The sequence below is a fragment of the Eublepharis macularius genome, chromosome 13 (genome assembly GCF_028583425.1).
Source record: "Eublepharis macularius isolate TG4126 chromosome 13, MPM_Emac_v1.0, whole genome shotgun sequence".
In the NCBI taxonomy this organism is placed as follows: domain Eukaryota; kingdom Metazoa; phylum Chordata; class Lepidosauria; order Squamata; family Eublepharidae; genus Eublepharis; species Eublepharis macularius.
The window spans coordinates 21,628,361-21,643,874 of record NC_072802.1 but is presented as its reverse complement, the minus strand read 5'-3'; the positions used below and the strand labels follow the sequence as shown (position 1 = coordinate 21,643,874).

The 15,514-nt window shown below is 45.2% G+C and overlaps 1 protein-coding gene across 5 annotated transcripts in view; it reads right to left on the bottom strand.

The window, feature by feature from the left end:
- ZNF185 (zinc finger protein 185 with LIM domain) overlaps positions 1-15,514 on the bottom strand; it is a 73,776-nt gene that overhangs the window by 33,338 nt on the left and 24,924 nt on the right. For all 5 annotated transcript variants that reach the window (XM_054997051.1, XM_054997050.1, XM_054997052.1 and 2 more), the window contains 8 exons: positions 14,775-14,856; positions 12,408-12,543; positions 9,725-9,799; positions 8,852-8,920; positions 7,295-7,333; positions 7,126-7,194; positions 5,316-5,384; positions 2,063-2,140 (listed from right to left, as the gene is read on the bottom strand). In XM_054997051.1, coding sequence (XP_054853026.1) covers positions 2,063-2,140; positions 5,316-5,384; positions 7,126-7,194; positions 7,295-7,333; positions 8,852-8,920; positions 9,725-9,799; positions 12,408-12,543; positions 14,775-14,799 — 560 coding nt within the window. In that variant the 5' untranslated portion in view covers positions 14,800-14,856. The remainder of the gene's footprint in view (positions 1-2,062; positions 2,141-5,315; positions 5,385-7,125; positions 7,195-7,294; positions 7,334-8,851; positions 8,921-9,724; positions 9,800-12,407; positions 12,544-14,774; positions 14,857-15,514) is intronic.

Genomic DNA, 15,514 nt, shown 5'->3' with positions numbered 1-15,514 from the left:
GTGGAGGGTGGCAGGAATTACCACTGTGCGCAGGCCCATCATCCCCAACTCCTGAAGTAAACTTACAGCGCATTCCAGAAGTGACAGTGTCGCACTGGGGCCTATTCTTTAAAAGCATAAATGCTCTTTTGGGCTGGTTGGTAAAGAATCGGCACTGACGCGATACCATCACTTTCAGGTCACATTGGAGGAGACATTATCAGCTGGGGACAATGGATGCACATATCCCCATTCTGCTGGCCAGCCTCCTCCACCAACCAACTGGTGATTGCTGGACAGAGGCACAGATTGCCAGACAGTTGTCCGCCATAAATGGGCACCTGCAGGGCTTTTTTTTCTGGGAAAAGAGGTGATAGAACTCAGTGGGTTGCCCTCAGAGAAAATGGTCACATGGCCTGTGGCCCCGCCCCCTGATCTCCAGACAGAGGGGAGTTGAGATTGCCCTCTGCACCAGAGGCGTGGAGGGCAATCTAAACTCCCCTCTGTCTGGAGATCAGGGGGTGGGGCCACAGGCCATGTGACCATTTTCAAGAGGTTCCAGAACTCCGTTCCACTGCGTTCCTGCTGAAAAAAAGCCCACCTGGAAAGCCTTCTTCTGGAGGTACCATTTCTGATATCAGTGTACCAGCCAGGGCCTACTTCTCACAATCAAGGCCAAACTGGCTATGTCAGGAGCAGTCACAGGTTTGCCAACCTCGGTGTGTGTATGTGGAGTTCATCAGGAATTACAACTGATCTCTAGACCACAGAGATCCGTTCGCCTGGAGGAAACAGCAGGTTCAGAGGGTGGACTTTATGGCATCACCTCTCTGCTGAGCTCCCAGCCCCATTTGAGTAAAAAAGCCCAGAGTGATGTCAGAAGGTCTCATTTTTATGAGTAAAAATGCTCCCAGTTGAGAAGCACTGATCCTTGGCTACTCTGCCACTTCATGTTTCAGCCTGACTAACTTCTAACGTTGGAGCCAGGTTGGCAGCAAAGATCCTTGGGGGAGGAGAGAGCCCCTGCTAAAGGGGCCAGATGCCGTTTTTCAGAGAACAGTCATCTTTTTTGAGTCCTGTCCTTGGAATTGTCCAGGGTCAGCTTCCGTCCAGTAAAATCAGCAGATCTCCAGACTATATAAATTAGTTCCCCTAGAGAAAATGGCAGCTCTGCAGGGCAGACTCTATGGTATCACATCCCTGCTGAATTCCCTCCTCTCTCCAAACTCCTCCTTTCCCAGGAACCACCACTAAATCTCCAGAAATTTCCTGAGCCAGAGTTGGCAATCCTAGTGAGGCATTGTGCCCATGTGAGTGATGGAGGAAGTTCAGACCCTCCCACCCACATACTCCTTTCAGTGTACAGATCAGACTCCTCCCCCCTCCCCTGCTTGATACATGAATGGGACAGACATATGAGCAACAAATTATCTGCCCCATCATATCTAGTTCAACCCTGTGCCTGGGCTGTGTAATTCCAGATTATGAGGGTTCATGTGTGATTGAATGCTACCCTTGAAAGAGATTGTAGGGTTCATGGAGCCAGACTACACTCCTTGGCCATTTTCACACTTCTTACCAGCTGTGCAAAATCGTGCAAAACTCCCAGAACTATGGCATCTTCCTGGTGTGATTTCCTGTCATGACTACAGTTTGTGGCACGAATCGCCAAAAAGGCAGGATTCACCACAAAGGATTCGCACCACAAACCAGAGTGATGACAGGAAATCACACCAGGAAGACGCCGTCGTTCCGGAAGTTTTGCGCGATTTTGCGTGGCCAGTAAGATGTTTGAAAATGGCCCTTATCTCCAACATTTAGATTTCTATGAAGAGGGAATTATGTTGATAGGGGCATTTCATCATGTGAGCCCCCAGCTCCACTCTAAAGTGGTACAGTCCTGATTTGGAGTTGAGAACTAAGCCCATATTTTGTTTGTGATCCTTTCTACCCCAGGCTCTTAATGCTGGTTATCTTAAATATTAGTGCGGGAAGGAAAAATAGAGTTTTCAATTATATTTGTTAAAGCTGAAGAGGATCCTCCTCAGAGGTGTGCATGAGGGCAGTGGCTGTGACCAGATACCTCTTTTGTTGCTCATCTGGAGAAACAGGGGGATCCACGTGATCTGATATTGTGTCTCGCTTGATGTTGTAAGGAGCTCTGGAGCACAGACAGGGAAGGAAAGGCAGGTCAAAGGTCAGTTTTCGCATCTCTGCAGCAGCCCCCAAACCAGTAATAGGGAGCAAAATGTGTTAGGCCCAGCACATGATATGACTGAGGCATTCAAGAGATACAAGCATTACTAGACCTTGAGGAGAGCAATGTGATGTGCGTGCATTTCCCATCCATACTAGTGGATGTATACAAATTGCAGCTTCCACAGGTCCACGCGGCTAGTTTATGAGGACCATGTGGATTTTTAAAAAGGCTCAGCTGTTTTAGACTCAAAACAGATGTGACGAAATACCTAGATTCAACTCGTGTTCTCTTACCTAAAGGTTTGTCGGGAAGTGTAGGCGTCCTTGCAGCTTAAAGTTTAGCATTTACAGAGCAGCAGGGAGAGAAGTGCAGGTGTCCTTGCAGCTTAAAGTTTAGCATTTACAGAGCAGCAGAGAGGGGAGTGCAGGTGTCCTTGCAGCTTAAAGTCTCCCGGTGCAGCCAGGCGTTGCTCTGCAGGGCCAGGCCGGGTGAGGGGAAGGGAAAATGCCGTGATGCACCTTGAGAGTGGGAGGAAAGGCGTCCCACGCCTGCACTTCCCTCCCTGCTGCACTGTAAATGCTAAACTTTAAGCTGCAAGGACGCCTGCACTGTAAATGCTAAACTTTAAGCTGCAAGGACGCCTACACTTCCCGACAAACCTTTAGGTAAGAGAACACGAGTTGAATCTAGGTATTTCGTCACGTCTGTCTTGGCTCTTACTTTACCTTGAAAGATCAGACTGGGGTCAAGAGCTGGTAAGAGGTTTGCATGTGGACTGTCAACTAATTCACCCCTAGACACAATTTCACTTTGGGAAGAAGCCCTCAAATAGTACTTTAATCACCATGTGCTTCCCTGAGCTAGTGTGGAAAGTGAGGATGTCCCTGGTTCAAATCTCGCCTCAGCTGAGAAACCATGAGGTGGCCTGAGAAACCATTAGGCAGCCATTGGTTGCCTTCAGACATAGCAACAAACCATGATTTGCTGTTATGAGAACAAGCCTTGTAAGTTCTTAGTATCTCCCATTCCACCTTCTTCTTCCTCTTAGTAATTGAAGACTTCTGGACTTTGAGATCTTTGAATAAAAATAATTTCTAATTTTTTTTACCCCACCTCAACTTCATTTTTCTTCTCCTTTTAGACTCTGTATCGGTGCAGCCCCATCACCTCACCCACTCATTTTGCACTTGTAACAAACCAGAGTTTCTTATGGCATCTGAACCACAAAGTATGTTTCCATTTCTGACAGATCAGGATTTCAAACTAGGATTAAAATGTTGCCTACAAACCAGGATTAAACTGTAGTTTAATCCTGTTTTGTAGGCGAGAAACAAATTTTGGTTTGTGGTTTGGATGTAATGGCAAACTATGGTTTGCAGAAAACTTGGAAGTTTTTAATTCCATAGCTATAACCAGGAAGCTTTCAGTTCCCACACTATGTATGAGAGGAGTAAGGAATGGAGAGAGGAGGAAGCACACTAGCTCGAGGGACATTCTTGTAATGAAAAACATGGTTTGTAAGTGACTTGACAGTGTATGACACATACTTTGTTACCTCTGGATGCAGCTATAATCACTGACTAATCGCAGCCCATATATCAAGTGCTTTGAGAATTATCTAGTGTATTTTGATTCCACCCTTCCTCCAAGGTGTAAATTATTCTCCTTTCTCCATTTTATGCTCACTACAACCCTGCAAGGTTGGCGAAGCCGAGAAAAGCCTTGGCCAAAGGTTGCCCTTCAGCAGACTCCATGGCAGCGGGGGAATTTGAACCTGGGTCTCTGGATCCCAGCCCAGCACTCTAACTATTACACCACACTGGCTCCCAGAGCTATATAAATGGTGTTATTTCTTTAACAGCTTGGGGACTGGGCGTGTGAGTTGTTGAAAAGAGAATTATTTGTTCTGTATTTGAAGTATGTCTCCTCTATTTCATTTCTGAATGAACTTTAGACCAAGTCTTCAAACTGCTGTTGGAATTATTTTAAAGAACAATTGGAGGGCTCTGGGGTGGACAATGGGAGATACATTCGGACATGTGGGGTGGGGTGGAATCTGGTTCATCCACAGACTTTGTACATCTCCTGATTTTGTCCACAGGATCTCTTATCATTCATTAACTATAGTTCCCAGGATTCCATGGGGAGAGGGAATGACTATTAAAGCAGCCTAACCAGTACAGACAACTGTAGTGATAGAAGGCTAAAGTAGTACCATAGACCAGTGGGTCACCAACATGGTGCCCGTGGGCACAGTGGTGCCCAATGACACCTTTCCTGGTGCTCGCCAAGTGTTTTTAGAAAGTGAGTGAAGCGAGGAATGGCTTTTGCAAAGCATGGCTTCTGATTGGCCACTGGAGTGTTGATGGGCTGTGCAGATTTTTAAAAACATTGCTTTGGCAGATGCTTCTTCCACAGCACAAGGAACTTCACAGTATAACTGAAGGTAAGCTGTAGTAGCCATTTTGTTGCTGCACCAACCTTTCGGTGCCAGAATTCCAAATGTGCCCACAGGCTCAGAAAGGTTGGGGACCCCTGCTATAGACTTTAGTGTTTCAGACTGCAGCTGAGGAGACCACTTTTGGAAACTCCCACATACCAAAAAAGACCCCACTCTCCTTGCAAAAACTAGCACACAAGGAGAAAAATTCTAGGTGACTCAGGGCCAAGCTACAAGTGACGAATGACATTTGAACGGCAAGTGGATTGAGTGGAGGGCAAGTGAACAGGGAGAAATACACTTGCCGTTCAAGTGTCATTCGTCACTTGTAGCTTCGCCCTCACTTGCCTGTAGTGCTTGCTGGTTTTCCATTTGCGGGGACCTTCTAAATGCCAGGAAGCTTTCAAAAATGTGATTTCTCATCTACAATGTGAAGCAGTGCCATCCGTTCTACCTCCTCGCCTCTGACCAAGTCTGAATTAGAGTGAGCTTGGGTTGTCTGTCTACAGTAGGCCACAAATCCCAGCAACACATTAAAAGACCTCCAAGGAGAGCTGTTTGTAATGCATCAGAATGACCCATCAACTCTCTGTTCATTGCTTAATTGAGCCTGTGCCTGTTTTGACCCAGGGGAATCAAGACTACTGTTTAGGGCTTCTTCGTTAATGGGAGCAAACCCCAGCTTGACACACTCACAGTCTCTTATAATCCTCCGTTGACATCTTGTACCCAGAAGAGGAGCGGGGCAGGCTGGCGCTCTTGTCGCTGAAAGCAAAGATACACAACGATCATTAGAAAGTTGGACAATGTAGGAGGGAATTTGGCCAGGTTGCTGTTTTGAAGAACTGAGCTTTGGATCGTTACATGTTCCCCTACTTTGCCCAAGTGACGGGACGTTCCAGGAGTAATTCTGTTTGGGTTGGTTTTCTTTTGAGGAGGACACTCTGGAAACTTTGGAGGAGCTTTACAAATTTCAGTAGAGTAGCCATGTTAGTCTGTTGTGGCAAAAGCAGAAAGGAGGCTTTGGACACTGGAAAGATTTATTCCCAGAGAGGAGCCATTCTGCTGCAGCCATGTGGCACTTCAAAGAGAAACAAATGTTTGTTCTAGCATATGTTTTGGTGGACTAGAGCCCACCTCATTAGGCACACCAGATACAGAGGCCTGCATCCTACCACTCAAAGAGCAAAGTTTCAAGCCTTCATCCAGTCTAAGGAGGCTTCCTCCCAATTATGTGGCTCTTTCTCCAGCTGAAGAACAAAAGAGCCACTTAAGCTAAGCCTTTTAGCTGGAGGAACTTCCTCCAGCCTAAGGCAGGATACAGCCCTTTGTACTTGTCTTGATTATATTTGAATTTTACATCATTACCTTTCACCCAGCATTTCCTGCATTTCATGGCTCTTTGAGCCTACTGTTTTCAACTTTCCCCCCTTCATAATGCATATATACGTCTGCCTATAGAAGATCCACTACGTGCGTCTGATGAAGTGTGATCTAGTCCATAGATCCAGAGGAGTTAGCTGTGTTAGTCTGTAGTAGCAAAATAGAAAAGAGTCCAGTAGCACCTTTAAGACTAACCAACTTTACTGTAGCATAAGCTTTCGAGAACCACAGTTCTGTTCGTCAGATGCATCTGACGAAGAGAACTGTGGTTCTCGAAAGCTTATGCTACAGTAAAGTTGGTTAGTCTTAAAGGATCTAGTCCATGAAACTTATGAAAAAATGAAAATACATTAGTCTTTAAAGTGCCATATGGATCATGTTTATTTATTTGTTAGAGCATCTAAGATGGGACCCTTTCCCCCCCTGTATCTTTGCAATATTTGTTTTATTTACAAATACACACAAGGAAAATTATTGGAATGCAAAGATGCACTCCTGCAAGGCAGCATATGTTTTGGTGGACTAGAGCCCATCTCATTAGGCACATCAGATACATCATCCCTCATATCCTCAGAGAAGAAGAGATCCTGCACACACAGAGACAAATGCACACACTCTTAGCTTTTTGTGGCTCTGTCTCCACTTCTCTCTGTTTCTGCAGACTGCCTTTGTGCCTGTGCAAACACACACCTACCCCCTCCCCTCAGTTAGAGTAGGAGAAGTCACCCTCTCCAAGCTCTGATGGGTCCTCGAATAAGACAGCTATCTGAAGGCTATCTCCAGACAATTAGCTCCCATTGTGAAAACATGTGCAGCCTTTAAAGAACATTAACATTCTGGGGTCAAAAGCTCTGACTCCCCATTGGTTGTCACTTTTTCCAGGCTCTGTTGGGTCCTTGAATAAGAGAGCTATCTGAAGTCCATCTCCAGACAATTAGCTCCCATTGAGAAATCATTTACAGACATTGAGAAGCATTAGCATTCTGTTGTCAAAGGCCCCCTGACTCCCCATAATGACAGACTCAATCACAGCTCTCGTTCAGACAGCAATCTCAGCAGCAATAAAGGATGCAAGTAAATAAATATACAAAGCCCCTCGCTATCCGTGAGCAACCAGACTGACCTTTTCTGTGAACCATTGGGGACTGTGTGTGAAGGAGCACTCTTATCAATAGTCTTGGTAAAAACTCCTCTACGGGGAAGAGACAAGGTAAGTTAACTCCAAGAGCCACATTTCCCATCAGAAGCAAAACGCAACCCTTTCTTGGCCCTTTCCATTTTTGTATGTTTACCTGATGAGATAACCAGAAGATGCTGTTGTGTTGTGGGACCTGAATGGAGAACAGAAAAAAAAATGTTTTCCAAAATGGAAAAAAAGATAACAGATATCAACAGTGGCTTCCTAAACAGAATTACACCCTTCCGATCTACGGAAGTCAACAGGCTTAGAAGGGTGTGACTCTTCTTAGAACAGCAATGTAGCTCTTTGGGCTTTTCCAGACAATCAACTTTGCATAAATGAGTCCGCAATGGCTTTTGAGTTGCTGGAAATAATCCAGGCGTTCTCCCCTGAGAAAGCACTGCTCTTGTGGGAAAGGTATATTTCCCTAGTGCTCAAAATGCAGGAGACCTTTTGCACTTCCACTGCAATGGTGAATGTTCCATAGACTGGCTACTCAAATGTAACAAGTTCCTACTGGACAGCACCCATGCCATCTTCCTTTCAATCCCCCCATTGTTTTGAAAAAGTTTACTCATTACATTTTATTCTTCTTTCAATACAATAAGAATTTTTTAGAGCATGAACTCTCTGTACTGAAGACTTGGGGCCCAGCTACAAGTGACAAATGACACTTGAACGGCAACTGGATCGAGTGGAGAGCAAGTGGAAGTCAAGTGAACAGGGAGGAATACACCTGCCATTCAAGTGTCATTTGTCACTTGTAGTTTGGCCCTTTGAGTGCTTGTAGGTAAAGGTGAAGGTAGTCCCCTGTGCAAGCACCAAGTCATTACTGACCCATGGGGGGGACGTCGCACCACGTTTTCTTGGCAGACTTTTTACGGGGTGGTTTGTCATTGCCTTCTCCAGTCAGCTACACTTTACCTCCAGGAAACTGAGTACTCATTTTACCAACCTCGGAAGGATGGAAGGCTGAGTCAACCTTGAGCCGGCTACCTGAACCCAGCTTCCGCTGGGATCAAACTCAGGTTGTAAGCAGAGCTTGGGCTACAGTACTGCTGCTTACCACTCTGCGCCACGGGGCTCTTCTTAGAGTGCTTGTACTGCCACTTAAAAAAAAGTTGTGTACACCAGTAAGATTCCTAACATCCTTGAATTTCAGTACTTCTTTTGGTTATTCTTTAAAGACTGTGTGCTGCCTCTTGGAGGTGCTCAAGCACACCAGCTACAATTATTTTCTCTCTTTTTTAAAAAGGGAAATATGCTACATACATACACACTCACACTATTTTATCCCTCTTTCAGTATGGCCTCTACCCCATCCTGTCTAGAGTATGGTGGTTCTTTGTGGGTCTGCCTGTAAAGTTTTTAAATGCAGTCAGGCCATATTTTGATTAATTGCCCGTATTGGGAAACTTCCATGGAGGAAGCGCCTGCAGTGGGTTGTAAGGATTCTCCCAATGCCAAAGACTGAAAACCAATCAACTTTGCCATGCAATGACTTTTTACAGTTTGACCAACATGCCTACCAAGGCATGAAAAAATACACACATAAATATTCTCTATGGTGCATAGCAATAAGCACAGACTGAAATCCACAGGTACAGTACACAAAGCTAAACAATACTTTAGATTTAATGTATTTCTGGCAGTGAAAAAAGACACTCACTTTTTGGAAGGTTTATTTGCCAGAGGGGACTGTGGTTCAGCTTGAGATGATAGTTCCTCAAAGACTGCCCTGTGAGAAGAGGAGAGAAATAGCATCAGGATATCAACATAAAGGCAGGATAAAACACCGCAAAGGCATGATGGAAAGGGAATACTATGATGTGTGAAGAGAAGGGATTATTCTTATATAAACAGACACTCAGCAAAAAGCCTTTGATTGCTGAAAGATTATAGAGCTATCAGCCACTGAATAAAGCATACGAACATCTGGCCACCAAGTTCAGCCTGGCCTCCTCAGACAGGCCACAATTGCCCAAGGATTCGTGAAGGTCTTTTCCGAGATTTACTACCTGAGAAGAAGACCTCAGGGATTGAATCCGGAGACTTCTGCATCCAAATCATGTGCTTTACCAAGGCCATTCCATGCCTTGATGGGGCAGGAGAAAGCTTTGCTCTATGCATGTTTCCTTCTTGAACAAAGAGGAAGAAATCAAAGGCCATTAAATAAGCATTAGGCTATGCAGAAGCTTAAAAACCATAATCCCTTTACTTGACACAACATCATAACATTCTCATTAAAATAGGGAACATTCCAGTCTGGAGAGCTGTTTTAGCAATTAAGTAATCCAGAAGTCTAGAGTAGAAAGCACAAGGGCCTAGAGCTAACCACTGGGCTGGCTCAGATTTTGCTTCTAGATAATATAGATGTTGACTGCTGTCTGGTACTACTGTACTACCAATATTACCTCAAAATATGTATATAGGATTAGAGGGCTGGAAGACATCTGCCATTACACTCCACATCTATCATCCCTAACAGATAGATCCCTTCCAGTCATGAAGGAGGTGAGAGCCACAAAATGTCCACAATCACCTGTGATTTAGAGGTGAAACTTTTGGTGAGGTAGGAGATCTCTCGCTGGTCTTCCTGCTCCTTACTGGCGAATGTCTGACAGGAACGGCAGAGATGGCAGGGAGAAGAGAGAGAAAAGAAAAATATAACCCTAGTAACAAGACTGGTCAAATGTGCTTTGGTCTTGTTGAGTTGGACACCACATTTCTGGTGACAGGGCTGTTTGTGTGTCATGATGAGAGTACGGAGACCAACAAGATTTTAGTTACTTTGCTCAAAGAATTTTATCCTGCTAGGCCCAAGATATCCTCAATCTAAGGGTCAAAACGGACAGAAACTCTGGGGATTCCATGAACGACTCTTCCCAGCAGCTTTTAAAGCTCAATTACAGCCCTCCATTTTGTGATGCTTTGGTTAAGGTGCTTGGTTAGGAGGATCTGGTAGCCCCCAGTCCAGATCTCTACCCTGCCATGAAACTCATTGAATGACTATGGACCAAACCCTCACCTACCACACAGGGTTGTTCTGTGGATAACATGTAGAAGAAAGAACCATGTATATTAATCTGAGCTCCTAGGATAAAGGGCAAGGTAAAAACATACCAGACATATCAGTGCATGATCCCAAATAAAATTGGGATTGCATGGGGAAATATATAACTCTAGCGTTGCCAACTCCAAGTTGGGAAATTCTTGGAGATTTAAGGGTGGAGCCTGAGGAGGTAAAGGTTTGGGGAGGGAAGAGACCTCAGTGGGGTATATAGTACCATAAGGTCTACCCTCAAAGCAGCTTTTTTCTCCAGGGAAACTGATTTGTGTAACTTGGAGATCGGTCATAATTCCGGGAGATCTCCAGGCCCCACCCCTTCTTTGATTTACAAGAGGTTTAATAAATAAAAACTCCATTCCTTATGCTGTTACAGCACTTCAAAAGGTAAAACATGAGTACCATTATTTTTTCTTCCTTTAAAGAGTTAATAGCATGCAGGGAAAGGGTGATTTTGATCAGCAAAACATATGGGGTGAGCTCAACAATAAAGACCTTATTGAGTCTTTGGGCACTTCGGCTTCGGGTACTTCAGGAATCTTGAGAGAGTGTAGGGGGTGCTACCTACAAAATGGCTGCCATGGGAGTTTTCCCCAATTACAAAATGGTTGCCATGGGAAACAATCACAAAACTTTGGGAGGCACCATTTCAAGCATCACTCTATGAGGGGGTCACCTATTTTGGAATAGGTGTTCCCAGGGCTTTTTTTCCGGGAAAAGAGGTGGTGGAACTCAGTGGTGGAACTCAGGAAGGCACAATGACATCACTTTGGGTCAGCTGGAACAAGTGGGGAGTTTTTTAAAGTTTAAATTGCCCTCTGCGAAAATGGTCACATGGCCAGTGGCCCTGCCCCCTGATCTCCAGACAGAGGGGAGTGTAGATTGCCCTACGTGCCGCTGAGCTAAACTCCCTTCAGTCTGGAGATCAGGGGGCGGGGCCACCGGCCATGTGACCATTTTCAAGAGGTGCCGGAACTCTGTTCCATCGCGTTCCAGCTGAAAAAAAGCCCTGGGTGTTCCCAGCAGACTCAAACATGGCATCTCCTTGTATTAATCTTCTATAATGAGGTGGAAGAAAGTTAGGACTAGTTCTGTGCTTTGGGAAGGAAGCACTTTGTAGAAGAAGCAAGTGAACACCGAGAAACACACCAGTGGACACCACGTTGGAGGCCACTGGACAAGGTAATCAGTGATCTCTGGCATGTCTAATGTGAAGTTAGTTAGTAGGGAAGTCCATAATCCTAGCTGAGTAAGATTTGGGTCCAGCATCACCTTAAAGACCAACTAGATTTCTCGGGCATGAGCTTTCACGAATCAGAGCTCCCTTCATCAAATACAAGGGGGGGAAAGGAAGGGGTCCCTATAATCCAGGCAGAAGGTGGCAGGGCTCTTAGCTCTGTCTGCACTTTCAGAGAAGTGAACCCTCTTCATTGCTTCAGATGGTCAATGACAGGACTTTTTTCCAGCCGGAACGCAGTGGAACATCATTCCAGCAGTTCTCCAAAGAGATCACGTATCTTGTGGCCCTGCCCTCCTCATTCTATTTCCTCCCACCCTCAGCTCACAGCTTCAGGCTCTTTAGCAGTGCCCAGCAGGCTTGCTTCAGGTGCTTGGTGGGGAAGTCCCCACCAGGCAGCTGAAAAGCCAAGGCTTAAATGCCACTTTCCATGCTGCTGTGCAGCAGCATGGAAAGGGGCATTTAAACCTGGCCAGCTTGCTTCAGGTGCCTGGCAGGGAAGTCCCCGCCAGGCAGCTGTCTTTTGTTTTTATATCCTCTAGGGGATGGCTCTGCCCTGCGTGATGATGTCACTTCCCAGAAGTGATGTCATTGCGTGGTCCCTGGAGTGCACGCTTTGCAGTCGTGCAGTGAGTTCTACCACCTCTTTTCCCAGAAAAAAAGCCCTGGTCAATGACATGCTAATATCTTCCTGGAGATATTGGCTGACCAGCGGCTGCTTTCTTTTGTGAGCAGGGCTGTTTGTATACCATGGCACAACACACAATTCAGAACATGTTGTTTGGTGCACTTCAGGACTTTTCTTTGAGGTGCAGGGAGGAGATGAAGATGTTATCATGTGGTGGCTTCTCAATGGATAGAGCCACAATCATGGGGGTGAATCCTGGTGAGTGGAGGAGGCAGCTGGATGTGTGTACTCACAATGGACTGTGATTCTTCTCCTCCTCCAAGTCTGATTTCTTCTGGATCCAGCTCTTGTCACTCCTCAGCGTTGTCCGCACTTTCATCTGCGTGAGAATTTTCTTCCGGTCTTCTTCACTGGGTACAATGACGCCATCTAATTAATAGACAAAGGAGAAGTTGTGGACAGCTGGAGCAGACGGTTAAACAAGCTATCTGTTGGCCATAAGAGCATAAGCTACAATACTAAATGGGATGGATTCCAAAACACCAAGATACAAAGGGAAAACTCCCAGGAACCCCTCAACTGTATACTATATATATCAAAATTTAATTACACTATCATGATCCAAATACAAAGATATACACAATTTCATACAATGTTACAATATTACAAAGACTCATTCCATAAATACAGTCACATATTATACATTTCCAAGGTGCTGTAATAGACAGAAGCCAATTCTGTTGCACAGTTAAATCCTTTCCTATGCCAATGGCTTGAAAGGAAACATATCACTATAGTCAAAAGAGGTGCGAATTGCAAATAGCTGCAAATTTCATAGTAGAAAATCTAAATGTATAATATGTGACTGTATTTATGGAATGAGTCTTTGTAATATTGTAACATTGTATGAAATTGTGTATATCTTTGTATTTGGATCATGATAGTGTAATTAAATTTTGATATATATAGTATACAGTTGAGGGGTTCCTGGGAGTTTTCCCTTTGTATCTTGGTCATAAGAGCATAAGAACATAAGAAGAGTCCTGTTGGATGAGATCAAATAGCTCCAAAATGCCAGCTATTACAGTCAAATGCAATTAGGCAAATTACACACTTGCATGAGGGCAGAACCTAGGTTCCCTTCATACAAAACAGATGTCTGATCCTGCTTATTAGTGCCAAAGCAAGGCTCTACAGAGGAGAAGGAGAGCTTACTCTGACCCAATTGTAGGCTTGTGCAACCTCAATTTGCCTGGAGCTGTACAAGGAAAAGAGATGGGTTTAACTCTTTGGCCTCCACCAGGGGTCATTTCGTAGAAAAAGAGCTGGAGGAACTCATTAGCATAACTCATTAGCATAACTCAGCATAGGCCACACCCCTTGCCATCACCATAAGTGTGTCATTAGCAGGACTGATTTGCATATGCCACACCCCCTGACAACACCTATCCTGGCTGTTTTGGACCCAATCCTGGCCATTCATGGTTGAAATGTGGCCCAAAATGGCGAAAAGGGGCTGAAAATGGCCAAAAAGGGGCCCAAAATGGTCAGGATCAGGCTGCTGATGAGCGGGAGAGTGATCCACCACCTGTCAGAGGCCCGATCCAGGCCATTTCGGCCCCAATCCAGGCCAAAACAGGCCCAAAATGGCCGAGAGTCAGGTGGGTGGGGCCACCTGACATGTGACCTCTTTGGGGAACTGCCGGAACTGCGTTCCTGTGTGTTCCCCCTCAAAATGAGCCCTGGCCTCCACTAGGTTTTGCCCTTGCAACTGGCTCCCCCTTGACCTTTTCATATCTTAAAAAGAGAAAAGGCAAATCCTTTAAAAAGATACATTTCCTTTCCTTTAAAAATGCTAACCCCTGACCTGGTTGATTCAGGCAAGCTTGATCTCATCAGATCTCAGCAGCTAAGCCGAGTCCGCCTTGGTTAGTAATTGGGTGGGACACCTCCAGTGGAGACCAGGGTTGCAGAGGCAGGCAATGGCAGACCACCTCTGTTTGTCCCTTTCTGTGAAAACCCTTGCAGAGGTCACCATGAGTCAACTTAACTTGATGGCACTTTCCACCACCACCACCAAAACACTAATAAAGCAGACAGCACTGCTTCAGCTATTAAACCTGAGTGGAAGCTGAAGTGTTAAGCCCTGCGCCTTCCCCACTCGGCTCCAGGGCAAAGTGTGGGAACCAACTTGAATGACTGAGTTAAGCTTCATCTGTTTGTCAAAGGATTACTAACAGACTAACCAAGGATGATCCGGAGATGTTTTCTCCTGTGAAGGTGAGGTCCAAGGCCCGTGTCTTGTAGATGAGAAAAACAAAGTCTAGGGAATCTGAATCTAGAGTTAGAGCCGGACTACCTTCACCACAGGAGGGCTCTGCTCTGTCTTTTAAGAATTCTCAAGTTTTCCCCACTCTAAACAAGCAGAGAGAGATGGAGACAGACATGCGTACACACATGTATCTCTTTCCTTAGAGGCTAATTCTCCCTAGAAGTTGGGAGTGGGAAGAGCAGGGGAAATGGCTCTGCTGATGTGCTTTAAAAGCAAACAGATGCTGCAAAGAAAGTGCAAGTCTCTGGAGCTCTATCATCTTCTGATGAACACCTCCTGGATTTCTCACCATTCAGGGACATGAAAAACTCTCAACAGTATCCATTACCTTTCACTGAGCTTAGAGACAGCATGGTGCTTGGAGGATTTCTTCTGCGTCTGGTTCCAAAGTTTGTGGTAGAAGATTACAGCTGGGGAGGGAAGAAAGAAATTCAGGTTATTAATGGAATTATGAACAATTTCTAGGGGAGCAGACATAGCACCCATATTCCCAGTGAGAGTTTGCTCGGGACCTTCTTATTCCTTACTGCATAGTTATCTCACAAAAGTCTTTGCACTGAATGGCATGCTCTCCAGTAGTCTATCAATGTAATAGTGATAGCAAAGGGGAATTGCCCAAAATGGCAGTAGGCTTTTGCTGTATGTATTAGGAATATGAAAATATTACATTTCTTAATGTAGCTCCCTCCCTGATTATAGCAACAGTCTCTTGAAAGTGTAAAAAAGGACTCCAGTGGCACCGTACAAAATTTATTCCAGCATAAGCTTTCTTTGATTAGGGCTCACTTCATTGGATGCATTGAAGTGTAAATCCACCAGGCTGGTTTATAAACACCCCAGAAAGGTGGAGGGGAAGTGTTACAAACGGAGGCTAGCTCAAAGAGTCATAATCAGTTCACTTAGCATGGGTGTGAGACACTCCCCGCTGTTATTAGATAGGCAAAATGTAAAAACCTAGGATGAAAGGAGGGAAGCGATAACTGATAAGCATCCCAACAGTGTGTCTGCATCCCTGCCTTGGTGGGGGCAGGAAAGGGGAGGAAGGGACAGGAAGGCTGGGTATGCACT